Below are 19,498 nucleotides of genomic sequence, written 5' to 3'. Positions count from 1 at the left end.
AGATCCTCTAGATACACGAACATTTGTGCTCTACAGACCAGAGTTCAGCACGAGAATTTCAGGATGACGTGAATGATCCAACATGGAAGGTTTCAGTTCTGAAGAAAGCCTGAGAGTAATAAAATGTAGTAAAAACACCTTTCATTTAAGTCATGCAGAAGACTTTCACAGAAAGGGTGGAAGCATCTTGAGTTGGACGTTGTTTAATGAACAGTGCAATAAGAAAGACAACATTAAATGTCACTTTGTTTTTCATCAACAGGTCAGACGTCTGGTCTCAGGTCAGGAAGTCCGTTTCAGTTCCCTTTGTTCCCCTTGGGCTCGTCCCATCACATCAGGGTGACGTGGGTTGGGGGTTTAGGGTTAGGGTTGGGGGTTTAGGGTTGGGGGGTTAGGATTAGGATTACCCTGACCCCCTAATGTGAAGGACTGACATGATCACGAAAAGAAATTAAATGTTCTATATCTTTGGGAAGAAGAGCTACTTGATAGATTTATTTTCTTGTCTTCTTTTCAGAGTTCCTCTTGTGCATGCATTTAGTTGGGTTCCATAGAAGCACCTTTATATATCGTATAGCACCATGTTTATTGATACTCTGCTATGACACTAGAGCCCAACCACTGGCATGCACACACGCTAATCTGTGTTTTCTTAGTCATCACTTCCAAAGGCAAGTGTTGAGTTTTGATAAAGTTCAACAGTCCATGTACATTAGAAGCTAATACAGTACACATAAAGAAAAGTGCTATAGTACAAAATGTCCTTGTTTTCAAGTCTCATACTACAAGACTACAATCCACATCAAAGTCTTACATTACATTTATCTAGTTATACAACATTGTTCACTGTCTTTGAAAGATGACGAAACACCAACACCTCCTCCAAAAGCCAGATGGTGAAGATCTGAAGCACCTTCGATGTTCAGAGGAGACGTTCACGTCCACCACAGAGGAACAAACACTTGGAACGCTCACAGCCACAGCAGGCAGTCAAAACTCCACCGTTAAGGAGAACAAGCACTTTCACATCCTTGGCTCTCTTTTCCCACCACTGGACTTCAGAACACACTAAAACAAGAGAGTGAGTCAACATGTGAAGGTGCTTTAAGGCATCAGGGTTGGACCCTGGTTAGCAGACCATGTTCAGGATACTCCTCCCCCAACCACGCTCACATCTACACTTCCTGCTCCTGTTGACATAGTTACACACCTAAAGGAGCTTTAGTTGGATTTTTCCCAAGATCAAAATCTCATCTCAGATCAGCAGATTAGTTCCAGCCATCCAGCAGTCACCCAGTCATCTGTGTGTGTGTGTTTCATCAGTGAAATCATCAGGTTTGATGTTTCGGCTCAGCTTCTTCCTGTTTGCTGACTGACTGTGTGACTGTCAGACCTCCCTCATCACTCGTGGACCCTCTGTAAACCAAGGGGGGTCTTGACCCTCGGACGTCATCATGGAGGGTTCTCCAGGCTGCTCTGGGGTCTTTCTGACAGTGATTTCATCCAGAAGGTTCTGCAGTCTGTCTGCTGGACACGTTCAACTTCTGCTGTTCTTCTGCTCCAAAAGTGGAACACACACACACACACACTAATTTGCTGTTTGTCTGATTACAGCTGCTCTAATACAAGAGACGACCCAGTCCAACCACTTATGATTGTCACTTGGACCAAAGCAACAGAACCTCAACAGAACATCGCTGCTTCTGCTTAAAGTGCTTCTATGAGTCATGTGTAGGACTGATGTTGCACTAAAATTTAAATCTGAACATCCTCAAAGACTTTCATAGACTATCATTCATTATATCCTTTATCAAATAAATTGTGCTTTAAACTCTACGATAGATAGATAGATAGATAGATAGATAGATAGATAGATAGATAGATAGATAGATAGATAGATAGATAGATAGATAGATAGCCAGATAGATAGAGTCAGTCTGGTAGGTTTGTAATCTGATTACTTTGCCTCCATCTTCTCCTCGCTCACTCAGCAAACATCCCAGTTTGGTGAAAACAATCTTGAACATGAGCTCTGACCACATTTTCAGAAAAATAACACAATCTAGTCATTTTCTAGGGTAAGACAGATGTTCCTCTCAACAGATTCTGTGTCCCTTGTTCTCCAAACACACTTTTTCTCACAGCAACAGCAGCAGCAGCAGAGTTCTGGTAGAAGCTCCTGGTTCCACAGGTCTCTAAAATCCACCAGGCTGGTCTGGATGTTCTTTAGCAACTTCTGATGCTGAAGGTTGTGGTGAGGATGCAGGACAGGTGTTCTCCTGACCACTCTTCATGAAGGTCATGTTTGGGCAGCTGTATCTGAACAGCTGAAGAGTCAAGCACACCTTCAGAGGCTGGCAGACCTTCCTGGAGGTCTTCTGCACTCAGACAGGGTTCTGACTGGTTCTGTCTGATTCTTCTTGGTCTCCCAGACCTGATCTTGGCCTCCACTGTTCGTGTTATCCGTCATTTCTTAATCACGCTGTGAACCGAGGACATGACCAGACAACACGTAGCTATCTTCTGACCGTCTCCTCCTGCTTGTGGACTTGTGTCATCTTCCAAGTTCTAGAGGGCTGATGGGAGGAACCAGGTCTGCTGAGTGTTAGAGGACTCTCGCTGTGAATAAAGCTTTGAAGTTAGCATCAGCTGATCTCTGCTAACAATGACTGTAAACTAGCCATGATGCTAACAGGCTAATGAAGCTCTGCTCTCCTGTCTGGAATGATCTCTCCCTTCATCCTGACCTCCAGCCCCACTGAGCCTCCACCCGGAGTTTCACCTTCAGAAACAGTCAGATATGGTCAGATGGGCTCTTGTGTAATTACACTCATCCCGGGCTGTAGTTTCATGTTGTAGTTGTTCCTCTCCACCTTCTGTCCTTCCTCCCAGGTCTATCACTCCTTCTCCTTCACCCCATCCGTCCATGAGCAGGTGGAGGGTCCCTCCACATGATCCTGGTGCTGCTCCAGGGTTCTTCCTGCCACTTGCAGCTTGTTTGTGGGTGAAACTCTGTAAAGACTGAACTGTAACAGATGCTGTATAAATAAAGTTGGATCGAAGTGAATCATAAACCAGAATCTTCCAACCAACGGCCTGTAGATGTTACCCTCAGGCACCAGCATTTGTTCCAGATTTGTTCCAGACTTGTGGGAGCCGACTCCTCAACACACACTTGGTTCTTCTTGTGTTTTAATGGGAAATTTTGGATTTGCTGCCGTCTGTCCTGCTCAACAGGATTTCTCCTGGTTCGAATAACAAATAGAAAATTAAAAATCCACCAAAACAATAGAATGAGTCTCTGCTCAGAAGACCCGTCCAGTACTCCCAGTATGAACAGTACTGGTGAGGCAGATGAACCCGATCAAAAGCATTTTCAATGCAAACCTGCTACAAGTCCTCAAGGACATGAGACAGGAAGCGTCCACCACAGATGTGGCAGAGACACCCTCACAGGTGTGATGTTTCCCCGTCCTCTAACAGCTCCTCACACCTTCGCTTCATTGTAATTTCACGATGATTTCAATTATAAAAATATACTTTTGTACAGTTAACACCAGTTTTTTTTTTTTTTTTCACGTTTGGAACTTTGAATGGTTGTTTTGTGATGGACAGATACTGAAATGTGTTAAACACTTTAAACAAAGCAGGAACGTAAGAAACGGGCAGCCGACCCGGCTGGCGGCTGGGTCGGCACCGACCACGAGGCTTCAGCAGGAACAGGACCGGTGCCTCAGACTGGTCTGAACATCAGTGAGAGCAGGACACACTCCAGTCCCACCAGTTTGCCATGAGGTGTGTGTGTTGAGAGGGAGGTCAGTCAGGTCAGCAGTCAGGTTCCAGTCCGGGTCGGGTCCTGGTACAGCGGGATAACTGTCGGTCAGTCCTTGTGTTCCTCGCTGTCCTGCCGTCCGTCTGTCCTCTTCTCTTTGTGACAGGAGAAGATTCGTCTCATCTCCTCCTCGTACTTGATGAAATTCTCTCCGAAGCGGGCCCAGGCCTTCAGCGGGACCGTGATGGTGTTTCTGTAGGGCTGCCGAACCTCGCTGATCTTTAAGAAGATCCCGTACCTGTTGGAGCCGACGTCAAAGTAAAACCTCTTGTTGTCCACCCGGAAGGACGCCGCTTCTGGAAGCGCGGGGTGGTCGTCGTGGTTCCGGGCCACGGCTGGGCCGCAGTCGTCCATCTCTTCCTCGCCGTAGTCCTCGATGAGCTGCGACAGCGCGTCTCGGAACTCGATCAGCCCCTGGGCCGGCAGGACGATGGTCTGCTCGATGCCTTGGCCGTAGTAGCCCATCGTGCCGTGTCCTTTGTTGACCGTCTGTCGAATCCGGAGGAATCTGCCTCTCTGGTTCTCCTTCAGGTCCAGAAAGTACTTTCTGTTGTCTCTCTCTATGAACTCGCTCTTCAGGACGCGGTGGGAATGGTCGTCGGACGCGGCGGAGCAGGTCGGAGACAGCATCGTCCGCGGCTCCTGGGGGCCCCTGCGGGATTCGTGCCCACGGCCCTGAGCGTCACTGTTGTGCTCATCGAGCTGCGGAGCTGCTGCCGCCCCCCGCAGTCCGATCCGGGCGTAATAATCGATGAAGTCTCCCAGGCAGTAGCGGAGCGCGGGCGCCATTGACATTGACAGCGTCAGTTTGCTCTTCCTGATGCTGTCGTAGCGGCCTCGTCCGATCCAGACCTCCGCGATCTTCAGGAACCTCCCGCGCACACTCTGCTTGACGTCCAGGTAGAAGCGTTTCTTCTGGATGTCCACCCGTTTGGACGCCAATTCCTGGATGCCGTTGCCCGGCTGTTGCATGCCGCTCGGCGCGTACTGCTGCTGCGCGTACGCGGCTCGGTGGAGAGCGTCGGATGCGGGTTTCCTGCCTCTGTCCATGGCCCTGCAACATCCATCAGTCATCATGATTCCGGTGTTAGACAGCTGCGCAGAGACGCTTCCCCATCACACTGACACGATCACGGGAGAAGTGATCCGCGTGTCACCAACGACCTAAAAATGGCAGCTGCGCCCCTGTGGACGTTCAGCCCCTCCAGTAGCTCATAGATACCCGGAGCGGGGAGCCGAGGCAGCATCCAGCAGATGGGAGGCGGCGTCCAATACTACATGAACCCGCTGAACCCGCCCGCCCCCCTCCGTCCTGAGAATACCTCAGTTAAAGAGACATTAGTGCATCTGTGACTCCCAAGATTCCAGGGGAAAACGGTCCTCGCACACATCATTCATGCAACACATGAATTACATGTATGACAGAAGAATGGGGGGGGGGGGGGGTTACACATCCTCAACCTGATGCAAACATGTTAGGGACAGATTCATATGAAAGCAGCAGCATCAGAGCAGCAACAGTAGCAGCAGCAGCAGCATCAGAGGAGCAGCAACAGCATCAGTAGCAGCAGCAGCAGAGCAGCAGCAGCATCAGAGGAGCAGCAACAGTAGCAGAGCAGCAACAGTAGCATCAGAGGAGCAGCAACAGTAGCAGAGCAGCAACAGTAGCATCAGAGGAGCAGCAACAGTAGCAGAGCAGCAACAGTAGCAGAGCAGCAACAGTAGCATCAGAGGAGCAGCAACAGTAGCATCAGAGCAGCAGCAACAGTAGCAGAGCAGCAACAGTAGCATCAGAGGAGCAGCAACAGTAGCAGAGCAGCAACAGTAGCATCAGAGGAGCAGCAACAGTAGCAGAGCAGCAACAGTAGCAGAGCAGCAACAGTAGCATCAGAGGAGCAGCAACAGTAGCAGAGCAGCAACAGTAGCATCAGAGGAGCAGCAACAGTAGCAGAGCAGCAACAGTAGCAGAGCAGCAACAGTAGCAGAGCAGCAACAGTAGCATCAGAGGAGCAGCAACAGTAGCATCAGAGGAGCAGCAACAGTAGCAGAGCAGCAACAGTAGCATCAGAGCAGCAGCAGCAGTAGCAGAGCAGCAACAGTAGCATCAGAGCAGCAGCAGCAGTAGCAGAGCAGCAACAGTAGCATCAGAGGAGCAGCAACAGTAGCAGAGCAGCAACAGTAGCATCAGAGCAGCAGCAGCAGTAGCAGAGCAGCAACAGTAGCATCAGAGGAGCAGCAACAGTAGCAGAGCAGCAACAGTAGCATCAGAGGAGCAGCAACAGTAGCAGAGCAGCAGCAGCATCAGAGGAGCAGCAGCAGCAGCATCAGAGGAGCAGCAGCAGCATCAGAGGAGCAGCAGCAGCATCAGAGGAGCAGCAGCAGCAGCATCAGAGGAGCAGCAGAGGAGCAGCAGCAGCATCAGAGCAGCAGCAGCCAGACCCTCCACCTGGAACTTTGGGTGAGGGACTGGGAAGCTCACAGAAAGGTCCAGGTGTTTTGGTACCGTTCTTCTTTCGTTAGTCGGGTCCTTCACACCTCTGGTGGACACAGGAATGTCTCAGGACACTTTACTGCTGCAGGACTGATGGGGCTTCTCCACCTGTGAAGGACTCCAACCATCAGAGAAGATCCAAGAACCCGTCCCTCTGCTCAGCATCAGCCTGTCCCTGATGAGAACAGTTTCCTTCTGTGACACCTGAATGTCCTTTCTGTGGACGTCTCCAGCAGGTGAGCATGGTCTGATGGCATCTGGGGAAAGATCCATCATCCAGGCCCAGCTGAGCACCAACAGAACCAGCACCGCCATGAACGTGCATGCCTTTCATTCAAAAACTACAGGAAGAGAATATTGAAAACATTTATTGATGGGTGATAACGTGCAACGTTACAAAGATGAGTCTGACGACCACCAGCAAGTGTTGAGGGAATAAAAGAAGCTTTTTCCCCCCCACATTCATTGTGTAACAGGTTAAACTCAACCTCCTGACTTTGGCTCAGGTGAATCTGGAGCAGAAATGAGAGAAGAACTCAGTGAAAAACTCTGCAACAGTCTGAAAGGTGTTGACCAGCGACGTTCCAGCAGCGCAGCAAACTGGGACCAGTTAAATCCTCCAGGACACAGAAGCACCTGATAGAACCTGCTCATTATTACAGGTGACAGCCAAGAAACATATGTCCATGGCCCCACAAGGGCCCCCTGACATTAAAATGTAAGCTTTCATTCTCAGACGCGTCCGTTTTGCTTCTGTATGCTAAAGTGGACTTTTGCTGTCTTTAATACTGTGGCATTAAAGGGTGGAGGAAGCCATCGTGTTGAAATCAGGAGGAGGGGGAGTATTTACAGGGTTAGGGTTTACCTGGCAGAAACCTCCCAAAGACGAAAGTCAGTTTTGTTATTCGTATAGGACGCGATGCTGACAGTTTACAATATAGAATAATGTCATGAATCAGAGGTCTTATTTCAGGTTTAAAGGCGCAGTTTGATGCATCACTGTGGTCTGTAGCCACTGGGCTGAGGCATGTATGTGGAAGCGGGGGCCACCAGGTGGCTCTCTTCTGATGTCCCTGGCTCCTCCATTATGGGATCAAAGTCCAGAGCCCCCACCGCTGGCTGACCGCCCCCCTCCTCTGTGAGGCTCGCTTCTTGCGGGGCATTTTGGGACTGTCTGCTGCCGACCATCACCTCGTCGGGGTGCTCCTCGGAGTCCAGCAGAGGCTGCGTGGACTCGGAGCGGCTAAAGATGACCTGCTGGAGCTTGGAGCTCGGGGTCTGACCCTTGTACCCGCTGACGGCCACCACCGAGGAGTACTGCACCGTGCTGGCTGTGGTGTCGGCCACGTCACTGCCTTCATCGCTGTCTGACACACTGTGGCGAGGAGAGGACATGCACGAGGAGCCGCCGATGCCGCTGCTGTGCTCCTCCGACAGGTACTTGTCCCTCTTCAGAGGCAGGCTGGCCTTGTCGTCCTCCGACACACACTTGATGTCACACACGTCCACAGTGAGCACCGTGATGCCCGACACACAGTTGTCCTTGGGGGACTCCGCCTGCAGGAGACAAACGTTACAAAAAGAATTCCGGTCAGAGAAAAATAACAGTTCCACACCCACTTCTGAGGGTCCGCTGTCATGTGACCCAGCAACACCAAACTGATGATGTCACAGAGGTCACAGGCTGAAAAACCCTCCGAATTTCAGTCTCATATTGTGCCCGTCAGTTTGGACTCTTTCTGGAGTTCTTGGTTTTAAATTATGTGTTATTTGGAAGAAATGTTTTCACTTTAAGGCATCGAGGACGTAGTTACAAGACCACCAGCATCAAGGCCTGAAGAGCTCCATATGGGGACGTCTGAAGATGCTGCTGGGCCCATGGACTTCTGTCCTACTACCATGGATTCCTTCATCCTCATACAGAAACTCCTACATCTCTACTATCTGTAATTACAATCTACAGATACAGATTTCTGACATTGATGCTCTCTGCGTGTGGCATCTACTGCACATCTGTCTCCCATCTTATGCTCTCCTGCAGGTTCCTTGCCTGGCCTGGTTTGAGGGTCAGAGGTCAGAGGGGGTCACAACTGTGCAGATTATGAACCCTCTTAGGCAACAATGGTTGTGATTTGGAGCTCTAAATGAATTAGATTAGCCGAGTCTGAAGCAACACTGTTGTTGAATGAAGCACGGCGAGTGCATAATCAGGTTAGACTTGTTTAAGTTACCTTGATGGGATAATCAGGAGACCAGTTCCCAATAGTGCTCTCACCGGGGTTTGGAATCTGTGGCCAAAGGCTCTTCTTGATCCTGGAAGATTAACAATAGATTATGGGTCTACGTAACATTCAACAACACAAAGAATAAGAGTGATTTCCCATAATTAATGAGGCACTTTCATCAGTGGTAGAAACATTCTGTAGGTTAGGACCAGGGGCTACAATCTGGCCGAGGCCGACCGTGCGCCCTAGGAGAGGCCACATTAGGTTCTCTCAGGTATGAAACTTACACGTCTTCTTTGTAAATGCACAGCAGCATCATGATCAGAACAATGAAGAAAAACAGGAGACTGATTCCAACAACGATGGCCTCGATCTCTCCTGCAGCTGCAGAACACACAGAACCAAAGCATTTGTTTATGTTGGAAGTGTGGATAAAAGAAAAAATCTCCTCTGCTACAGTGGAGATGTGTGGTCGTCTGCTCATCCTTAATCTGCCCGTGTCAGGAAGCAACAGGCGTTGGAGGACGATGCTCACCATACTTCTGGGTGGTGAAGGAGTGGTTAAATCCCCTGGCTGACCCCTTGATGGTTGAGGCCACGATCCACGTGTCATACTTGGTGTTACCTGACAACGACCTCAGAGAGTACGAGGTGACGTTAGCTGGAACAGTGATGCCTGCACAACAACAGCACACAAAAGAAAACACACAATCAGACATACAGGAGACCCTGTGTGCGTGCGTGTGTGTGTGGGATACATACTGTGGAGTTTAGAACCACTGGAATAGAATATAGTGTAGTTTGTGATGAAGCCTCGGCGTTTGTGTTGGGGGATCTCCTTCCACACCAGCTCTGCCTCATTATGTCCCGGTCTGTCTTTCACAACAACCACAGGACCTTCTGACGGAACTGCAACCACAACAGCCACATCATGTAGACCCACGGAGTTCGTACAGCATACGTACATCATCTAGTCAACCCAACACACAAGATCAGCCCTCTGTGTCCTCTATGGAATAACCGGGGAAGAAGCCAGGGAAGCTGCTCTCAGACCAGCTCATCAATGGGTGGATGGAAAGGAAAGGCAGCAGTTGGTGAAGAATGTTGTAGAGGTGAGAAGAATGTGAGGGTCATGAGTGAAGCTGGGAACTGGTTCCTGTTTCCTGTGAGTCTGTTGTGGGATGGATCACAAGTGACAGAGAGAATCCTCAGGTAGAGAGCACAGAGGAAAATACAGTATCTTCAGTAGATGATACTGGTAACAGAGGAATGAAGGTCAGGACACTCCTGGGTGCTCAAAGGAACAAGAACAGGAGAGGGTGGAATTAAAGAGGGTGGCAAAGAACACATCAGATGAGCAAGAGTAACTCCTGAAATGAGTCCAAAACAAAAGGACGTGGCTTGTGTGAGCTGCTGGACACCAACATCCACCAATGGGACCAACGCAGGTGGAGAGGAAGTGCAGAAGGTGAGTAGGGACAGAGATGAGGGAACATTAGTGGAGGTATGTGGACACACTCCTGAGAGAAAAGAGGCCTGAGGAGAAGAATTAGCCTCCTCACAGCAGGGTTAAAAAAAAAAAGAAAGTAAGGAGAAAGTAAGTACAGAAGCTGAGCCCCAACATGGAACTAGGGAGGAGAGAAAGGTGGAAAACTCATGGTGGAAAGGGAAAGAAAACTGTTAAGAGGCTGCTCAGCTGGGTTCCAAATGTGCTGTGTCCATCCCACTATGTTGCTGCTGGACTCTTAATGCTCTGATTGGCCAGAGGAGAGGAGTGCCGTCAGTGAGGAGCAGCTCACACTACCCTGCCTCAGCCCCATCCTGGCCGCTCACAAACTGGCTTTGGCTCTCCTGAGACCAGAAAGGAGGTTTACAGGAAGTCTCTGAGCTGATGGTCACTCAGGGGAAGTGGGGGGAGATAAACATAAAGAACGTGGGCATCAGCAAAGATGATGACCAGAGCATGAAGGGCTGAAGTGTGATGAACAGAAAGGACTGAGGTGGTTTTATCCATTTGGATCAACCGTGTGTAAAACATCCATTTCTTCTCCCTGTGGGCTCGTAAAGGATTCTTTTTGTGTGGTCAGACATAACTGGCTCACCTCCTTGCTCCAGGAAGGCTTGTTTGGTCAGAGGTTTGCCGATCCATCCAAAGTAGATTGGATACACTGATATGTTGTAGCAAACAAACCTCTCCAGGTTACCTGGAGGAGATATTCACATGTTAGAAAAGCTCTGAGAGACCACGGACAACCGTTAGTGCCCCTTCACAGAGGCCAACAACACAGCCTTGATAATGAATGGAAAACTAAAATGTTGGTTTCTAATCTTCATCCTCATCATCGCATTAGCAGTGCTGAATATACGCGCCCATATCGGTCTGATCGTCTGCTTTGGCTCCGCTCTGGAACCTTCTGAGTTTCCTCTTCTTGACTTTGGCTCAACATATTCAGAAACCTAAATGTCCCGTTTCTGCACTGGGAATTCTGTTGGAGCCTTATTGTGAAAGGACTTCATCAGTAGGAAGTGAAATCAACTTGAGCAGAACATCACCTTCAATGAGACCTCTTGTGGTGCCTCTGCTCTCCCTCTGCCAGTCCACCTGATCCCCAATCGTCCATTCCAACACAAATTCCGAGGCTGGTCTTCTGCCTGATGGCTTCCACCTGAGCTCCAGCTGATCACCATGAGGCCTCACCTCCAGATCCTCCACAGGGGGGGGTTCTTCAACAGAAACATCAAACATCACAACCTGCTCCTCAGTAGCTTCTGGGCATTTATATCAACATGTACATGGAAATGACTCATGTTTCACATCAGAAAAGCAGTTTTAAAGTAAGCAACAAGTTGAGATAAGTACAGCCTAACTTCTACTCAATTGTGAGGCTTGGCTACTTTTAAGAACTGAATTTAGCAGCTAAAAATGAGCATAAAGGATCAACTGTTTAATCAAAAGCGTGTCAGCACAATCAGCTACCGAACGTCTTGACAGGGATCACGAGTGACGCCGAAGGAGATGCTCCCACTGAGTTGATGGCAATGACAGAAATTTTCATGGGCTTGTCATTAAGGAGGACCCGTTTCAGAAGGTTGTGTCCTCCCGAGCCGCCGCCAGTCGCTGACGTGTTGACCAGGATTTTTTCCCACACTGCACTTCCATTCTTCAAGTTGTCATTTAAGGGTTCGGTCTTCAGGTCAAAGCTTGTGATCCTCCCATTGGAAAACTTTGGATCCTGGCAGGACAGGTCACACACACAGTTTAATTTACACACACAATATTAGCACGGGAACCAGAACCACATAGCTGAGAACAGTCCCACGGTTACACCTGAAACATGTGAATCTCTCAATTTGAGCAACCTAAAGATTTTCTCAACAGCATAATTCAGATATAATAACTGGCTACATCATTACATCCTTTATTGAAATAAATCAAATAGTGTTGTGCTTTTCATTGGTGCTAGCTACTTCCTGGTTGTTAACCTCAAGGCTGCGTTAGATCCTGGAGGAAACCAGCCTCGCTAACAATCAGCCCCTGCTGACAGCGTCAAGTCCAGGGATCAAATATGACCTCTGCGTCTGACAGCAACATACCATAAATGTTGTCCATGGCTCCACATTCTTTGACTGGAGCTCTCCAGCTCATAAAACTGAAATCTTTAAGGTCTGAGTGGGGAAACATGCTTCTAATTACTATAGGTAATAAAGAGCCGACGCTGGCAGCAGCGCAGAGATATGCTGACAGAATTCATAGTGAAGCCAGCCAGAAATGTAAATCCCCACCAAAGAGGATGAAGTCATTTCTATACTGTCTGGAGTGTGATGCTTTTGAATGCATACAGCAATATGAGTGGGACGTTACCTTGGCAACCAATTGCACCCATCCATCCTTTGTAACAATTTTCCATAAATTAGGTTTGCTGGATGGTTCTAAGCAGAAGACAGAAATAACAGGACATCTTTAGTATCATCATACAGAAAGATAAAAATTGAGCTTTAATACGTCGTTACTTAAAAGCAAATGCTCAAAGCATCATTGCATTCAACACGCTGAATGTGAAAGGGTGAACCCAGATTTGTCAGGTGCTCTTCGTGGTCAATAATGAGTCTTTTTCCTCTTTAATGACACTTTCCATTCAAATAGTGTCACTATCAACTGGTTTTTAAAGATACTGCAGGGAAGAAAGCTTCAGCAGAACCCAGAGCTTGGTGAGTGAAGAAGCTTAAAGCTCCAGAAGTGCAACTCACTGTCCTCTGCCGTTCTATTGGTAGCGTTGGCGCTCCAGTTGCTCCAGTACAGCCCAGGTCGGGCATTTTTACAGCGTACTTGAACGGTGTACAGCGTGTCTGGTTGTAGTTTCTGCAGTCTGAAGGAGTTGATGTTTTTGCCAGTGTCTGTAAGTGGAACCTAAAGGGCAGAGAACACACCTGTCAGGAGCGATTCAAGTCCACACAGAAACAGACTGGAAAAATCATTTGTGTGATTTGACTGTAATTAGCTAGCTAACATTTAAGAAAACTCAACGTGTTGCAGGAGAAGACAAGAAAGGGTGGATAACTAGTGATTAGCACATGTTTTAACATGCTGACCATATACAGCAGCTTTGAGGTTTCATCTTCAGGTGCTTTACTGACATTCAAGCAGGTCGGCTGGTCAATGTTAGCATTATTGTCTGCACCTCTGACAGAGTCACGACTGCTCACTGACCATATACCGGTAATAAAGATTAACCTTCAGACACGAGATGTAGCAGAAGCTCAATATCCTAAATCATCTTAGCTTTAAAATGTAAATATAATTTTCCAAATATAAATGTTGATAACAGGTGACACCAATCATAAATGGACATATATCTGACAGGATGCTGCAGACGGCACACAGGCTATCACCGAAAGCCCGGAAAGACTTACATAAGTCCAATTGTGATCTCCTTGGGCGCACAGACGGATCTCATATACGAATAGCATGTATGCTTCATGTAAAGGGGGGGTCCAGCGGGTGAGGAGGGATGTGGGGAAACTCTCCTCTGAAATGACCTTGATGGGTGATGGAGGATTTGTTTTCACTACAACAGAAGAGACAACAGCTTCAGGAAGAGGAGACTACCAGGGCTCAGGGGAGCAACAACACTCAGCTCTCCTGTGATTGATGGATCTTCTATCACTATACATTCAAGCATGCACTCATAACATACACGTGTGTCTTTTCCCACAATTCTCAAAAATATTAAAAAGGAATATTTGGTAAACAAAGGGAATCTTCTATTGATAAATCTAAACCAGTTGGTGCCCACCAGTATGGCTTCTACCATACTACAGCTACCACCTGTGCAGCACTGGACACGAAACAGCAAAAGCAGCTGAAAATGCTCAGTCCCTACTTATATTGATTTACAGAAGGTGTGTGATATTATAATTTTTAATAATTAGTTTTATGTCGCTGAACTTTTTTGCAGATGATACAAATATGCACAGTTCTGGGAAAATGTAAAGGAATTCTTGTCCTTTAAATGCAGATGTATATCTGTTGTTGAGGAGCGGTGGAAGAACGCTAACAGGGATTTATTAATGTGTAGTTCATTTGTAGTTTTCAACAAAAGGCTCTGGCCGTAGGTCACCTTTTATAGGTTCATTACTTTAAAAAGATTCTCTTATTTAATGAATTTCTACTCCTTTTTCCAGTCCAGTTATGTTTTTGTGTGTTTGTTTATTTTCTTTTTCTATATTGGAAGATGCTGCATGGGCATAAATATTAGCATTATGCTTCTGCTGGTGCCTTTTCAGGCAGCTGGTTTTTGACAATGATTGTAGTTTGATATTTGTGTTATTGTGACTGACTGAACAGCAAATTTCATCATCATCACCATCACCACCACCACATAGATCAACATTGTACACTGAGAGCATTAGCTTACCAAACCAGTCCGCATCCTGCTGCAGATGCTCAGACTCAGCTCTTCCCAGTATATTGTGGGCTTCCACCCATATGTCCAGATTCATATGGAATGGGTAAACACCCATCGGAATGGAGACCGTATTTTTGTTTGTCTTCTGAGGGTAGATGGTTTCCCTGTCAAAAGAACGTTCCAACAATGGTAAAAGGATTAAAGAGAACATGATCCACAAGGACCGAGACAACAGTCGGCGGAGGCATCATCTAAGACCTGGCGGGTTTCTGCTCCTCATGTCAATACTGCTTACAGGAAAAGTCCAACCAAACACACAAGGCGAGGACGGCTGACCAGCTGGAGCTCACACTCACTTCTTACACTCCTTAAAGCTGATGTAGAAAGTTGAAATTCGCTAAATTATACTGGCCTACAAAACGCAAGCAATAAAGGATTTCCGGGAATGAGGCTGATTTTCATTCTAAAGATCGGGGTAACAAAAGAACAGCATCTTCGTGTCACCGTGTTAATTTGGACCTGAGGTTTAAACACGCTTCATTGTAAATGGTTTGTGCAGAAGACTCACGGACTGACTACAACTGTCAGCGTGTACGTAGTCGGAGCGTCACTGGTCTGGCGTCCACTGGGGTCCCACCAGCAGCTCATGGAATCTATGAGGGATTTCTCCTGAGTTGCCTGGCAGGACAAATTCTCAGGCTTTCCTGGAGGATCTGTAAATGTAATTCACATGATTTGAACAGGAAGAGCGTGTAGAATCCTGGGAGGTTGTGACACTGTTCTATAGATCTAACACTTGCAGACGGAGAAGAAAAATGATTCAAATGGACAAACTTACAGGCTTTTTTAAGAAGGATGCCGTGAGTAGACCCTCTGGGGTTGATGGGGGACACCCTCCTGCTGTGGCAGTACAACCACTCCTTTTTTTCACCAGTGACAGCTATGGTGACGCTGACAGCCGTGCTGTTGATCTTGGTGTAGTGCTCCTCTGGAACAGTCGTCTTAGACAGGTTCCAGTACAGGTCATCAGCCGTCAGGTCCTTCCCGTTGACGATCACGCATGTTGCTGTGAAATTGCTTCCAATCTCCAGCACTGGAGACTGTGGGACTACCACCAGATTACCTGGAAACCAGAGCAGGAGACCCAACCCACATGAGCTACACGCTAACAAGGTAACAGCAATCACAGACTCCTGTCGATCCGATAAATTAAAACTTGCTAAGTGAAGATGCTGAAAAGAGAAACAGAAGGAAAGACAGATCCAGAGAGTAATCCACCGCTTAGGAAGACCTCAGCTCTGTGAGGGTATCAATCACTGTCCGGCAGGAGAACCTGTCTAAAGTCCAGTTTATAGGCAAACACGGCGGCTGAGAGGCTCCACGCATTCTCCAGGACAAGAGTCTGAAAGCGCTGTGGCTCCTGCCCTAATCTCTGTTAAATGATTTTCTAATGAAGGGATCTGAAATAAAGCTCTACATCCAGTTATACGTTTCACACCTGCACGTTGAAGCTTTCACAAACTGCTGTTTGAACCAGTTCCACCTTTCCTCTATCGAAACAATAGATGCCGGTTGCATGTCAGCACCATAAATGGCCTCAAACAGATGACCGCCTGGAGTAAAGCCCTTCAAGAAAACTCACCCTTTAGGCTGAATGCGGCATAAACACATCCAGAACCAGAACTTGGAGTAACTGCAGGCCAGACCTGAGTAAATATTTTTTCTCTTGAGACAGAGATTCTTGTGTAAAAGAATCTCTGTCTCGAAGGGGCGATGTTTATTGGCAGACCGTTAACAGGCCTCCTACTGTCCAGAAAAGCTCTCAGAAACGTAGACGAACAGTTGAGAACCAGCGGCTCACCACACCAATCAGAGTTCCAACCAATAAGAAGGCAGCAGTGGGGTTTCACGCTGGATGGGGGGGGGGGGGGGGGGGGCAGACGACTCGGCGATGAATGTTATGATTTTGTTCAGAAACGTCGATGCCATACAAGATAATATACAGCTAAAGCACATTTTAATTCTTTTTTTTTTTTAAATGAGAGGCCTAAATGATGTAATGTTGTTAATAATCAATGTTGCTCACCTCTTGCAGGTGATGCAGGAACAAGACAAGCGAACAGCAACATCCACAGCATCCCCGGCACCATGGCGACGAGGCACTTGAAGAAGAGAACATCCACGAACAGCATGAAAGCCTCAGAAAGATAAAGTTGTCACGTTACAGCTTTCTGTCACGCAGACCCTCTGAGGCTTCCGACCTCACTTATTGGAAGGTTATGACATGTTTGGTAATAAAAAATAAATAAATCAGATTACAATTGCAGGTATTGGATCTGGTCTCCTTTGAAATAAACACACCTGTCAAACCTGACACAGATAATTAATTAGATATTAAATAAATAAAATTGAAAAGTAAAATCACTCCTATAACTGTGAAGCTTAGTTTTTAAAAAGATGTGGAGCAGATTCACCACAGATTTGGCAGATGTCATTGAGACAGGACATAAATGAGCCGAACCAGGTCTAAGCGGGGCTGCTGTTGACCCGACAGCGGTTAAAGCCACACTGTCCCCGGGCTGGTGTTTACCTCCCCGGGGCGACAGGAGCCGAGGCCGATTCCAGCCTGGCCGGGGAGATCTGCCATCTCCTGCTCACACCCTGCTTCCAGGGGCAATTCAACACCCGTCTTACACAACAAAGCGGCAGATTTTTGCCACTAAACGCCGCGGTTAGTTTACCAAAGCTGTTTGAGACGACCATGAGGAGCTAATGCTAGCACCGCTAACAACAGCCTATCAAAGTTCAGGATCAGAACTCACCTAAACGGTGTTCCAGGGCTACACCAACGAGAGAAACATTACACGGTAACGACAATAAGTCTAATAATAACTTATTGTCCAATTCTTGGAGGGTATTTTTTTTGCCCTGCTAGCCGACTCGGTGGGGGCGTTGGAGCAGAAACACCCATTTCCCGTTAGAGCAGCAATCCATCCTCCAGACACTGCGTCACATCTAAATGGAAATGGGCGGAGTCTATGCGTGTTGAAAAAGGTGATTGGTCTATAAAGCTGTCTGTCAACTGCGTCACCAGCTCGTCTCAGGTGGTGACGTAGTTGTTTCCCGGCAAGTCTCCACCCTTGTGGGGTAGACTGCACTGTCCAGGACAGGACGTCCTGGGGTCACCGCTGCAAAGAACAATGTCCAAACACAGGACGAACAACCTGGGGGACATCAACGTGGTAAACATAGCATGTTTACCATCCATCCATCATCACCCAACATCCATCCCTCCTTTTATTTATCCATCCATGCATCGTCATCCATCCACTCCCCCATACATCCATCTATTCATCCATCCAACATCCATCCATCCATCTACCATACAGCCATCCATCCATCATCCATCCACCCACCCACCCATTCATTCTTCCATCTATTCATCCATTCATTCATACATCCATCCATCTTCCATCCATCCATATATGCATCATCCATCATCCATCCATAAATCCACAGCAGAGGCTAACCCAGTCTGACCAAGGTGGACCACAATGTTGGCAGGGAGGTCCTGGAGCGAACTCAAAGCCTGACTGAGTACCCCATGGTGTTGGCCGATTAGGGAGGTCAACGCCTGACGACGTGCCTCCGAGTCTGCTGGGTCCATTTTGGTCACATCGTTCTGTTAGAACTCACATCCAAAATTCAAGGCAGGTTCAGGGAAGGCAGCTTACAGTGAACAAACAGTTTATTTACGACACTGAAGAAAAGTGCACGTGCTGATCATGAATACCGGGGTGCGCAAAGTGCGGCGCTTATCAGGAATGGAAGTAGTGACTTAAAGACAAGCGATGAAAGTAAGGTTAGTATAGCGCAGAGTCACGCGGACTGGAAACACTCAGGCTAGCACTGGCAAGGACGAAACAATATGACGCTGGACAGGTGATAGCTGCTTAAAAATGTCCGCTCATAACACCAATTAGCCACAGATGCGAGCATGAGAAGTGGGTCAACCCCGCCCCCTAGTGGACAGAAATAGAACACCACAAACCAAACGCACAGACCAAAAACAGGATCTCAACAGTTCGATCTGTATACGCATGTATAAGCACATTCTATGTGTATAGACAGGTTCTCTCTATAGACAGGTTCTATCTGTGTAGACATGTTCTATGTGTTAAGGCATGTTCTCCTGCATACACATGCTGTCATTGCCTGCTCTTCTGCTCTCTCGCTGAGGTGGAAAATTCCACTCACTCTGCCATGGCTCCTCTTCTACACCCACCTGATTAGTCTGTAGCATTCTCACCTGTTGCTCTTTCTCACCCAGTACTGTATTTAACTGCAGCTCCTTCATGCTTTGCCAGATTGTTGTTCCTTCACGTCTGATTCTACATTACTTTCTTTATTCAGATTTACTGTTTCGACCCCGCCTGCCATGGACTTTCTGTCTTTGTCTCAGCCCTGGTAAACCTGACCACCTTCCATCCCCGACTAAGTTTTTGCTTGTTTATTCGGACCTACGTCCTCCGGTGGCTGCGCGGTGTTTTCTGCCGTCCATCTGACGTGGTTTCTGTGATTTCTTGTGCTGTTGTCCATAAGTCACCAATAAAGGTCTTTATTAACTGTCCGGAATTACTGTGCTGATATTGGATCCTACCACACCCGTGTCACATGCTCTGTGTGTACAGATGTGTTCTATCTGTATAGGCATATTGTGTGTGTATGGGCATGTCTGGTCATTACTTCTAGAGTGGCCGGTGGTCAGTGCTGAGCCAGGCTCATACGTGGGCACCATTAAGGCTATCAAATTTGGAATTGGCTATTATAAATATATAATAAATATATATATAACCATTAAAGCTAATTATTATTGAATGATTGGATCTGTATTAGATTATGTTGTCATATAGGGGAAGAGCTCTGGTCACCAATAACTTGGTTGCCTCGACGTTTTGCCATAGACTCCTCGCAGTGACAGCACCTAGAGGCTGGATAGAGGAAGTCTGAAGGACCATTGTGGAGTTCTGGTCTGGCCGACACT

At 47.4% G+C, this 19,498-nt stretch overlaps 2 protein-coding genes across 2 annotated transcripts; both read right to left on the bottom strand.

The window, feature by feature from the left end:
* Positions 1–190: 190 nt before the first annotated feature.
* purg (purine-rich element binding protein G) lies at positions 191–5,198 on the bottom strand. The gene has a single exon (XM_011604419.2). The coding sequence runs from the start codon at positions 4,907–4,909 to the stop codon at positions 3,881–3,883; it is 1,029 nt and encodes a 342-aa protein (XP_011602721.1). The 5' UTR covers positions 4,910–5,198; the 3' UTR covers positions 191–3,880.
* A 2,001-nt stretch (positions 5,199–7,199) lies between these two features.
* il6st (interleukin 6 cytokine family signal transduce) lies at positions 7,200–17,293 on the bottom strand. The gene is given in 16 exon segments (NM_001305609.1): positions 7,200–7,880; positions 8,555–8,636; positions 8,836–8,932; positions 9,084–9,224; positions 9,311–9,457; positions 10,651–10,752; positions 11,102–11,272; positions 11,526–11,781; positions 12,411–12,478; positions 12,797–12,956; positions 13,460–13,614; positions 14,464–14,618; positions 15,023–15,167; positions 15,293–15,577; positions 16,541–16,616; positions 17,277–17,293. Coding segments are annotated over 15 exon segments (2,589 nt in total). The 5' UTR covers positions 16,605–16,616; positions 17,277–17,293; the 3' UTR covers positions 7,200–7,319.
* Between the last annotated feature and the right edge of the window lie 2,205 nt (positions 17,294–19,498).

Source organism: Takifugu rubripes, chromosome 6, assembly GCF_901000725.2.
Source record: "Takifugu rubripes chromosome 6, fTakRub1.2, whole genome shotgun sequence".
Classification (NCBI taxonomy): Eukaryota; Metazoa; Chordata; class Actinopteri; order Tetraodontiformes; family Tetraodontidae; genus Takifugu; species Takifugu rubripes.
This window is presented reverse-complemented; position numbering and strand designations above follow the sequence as displayed.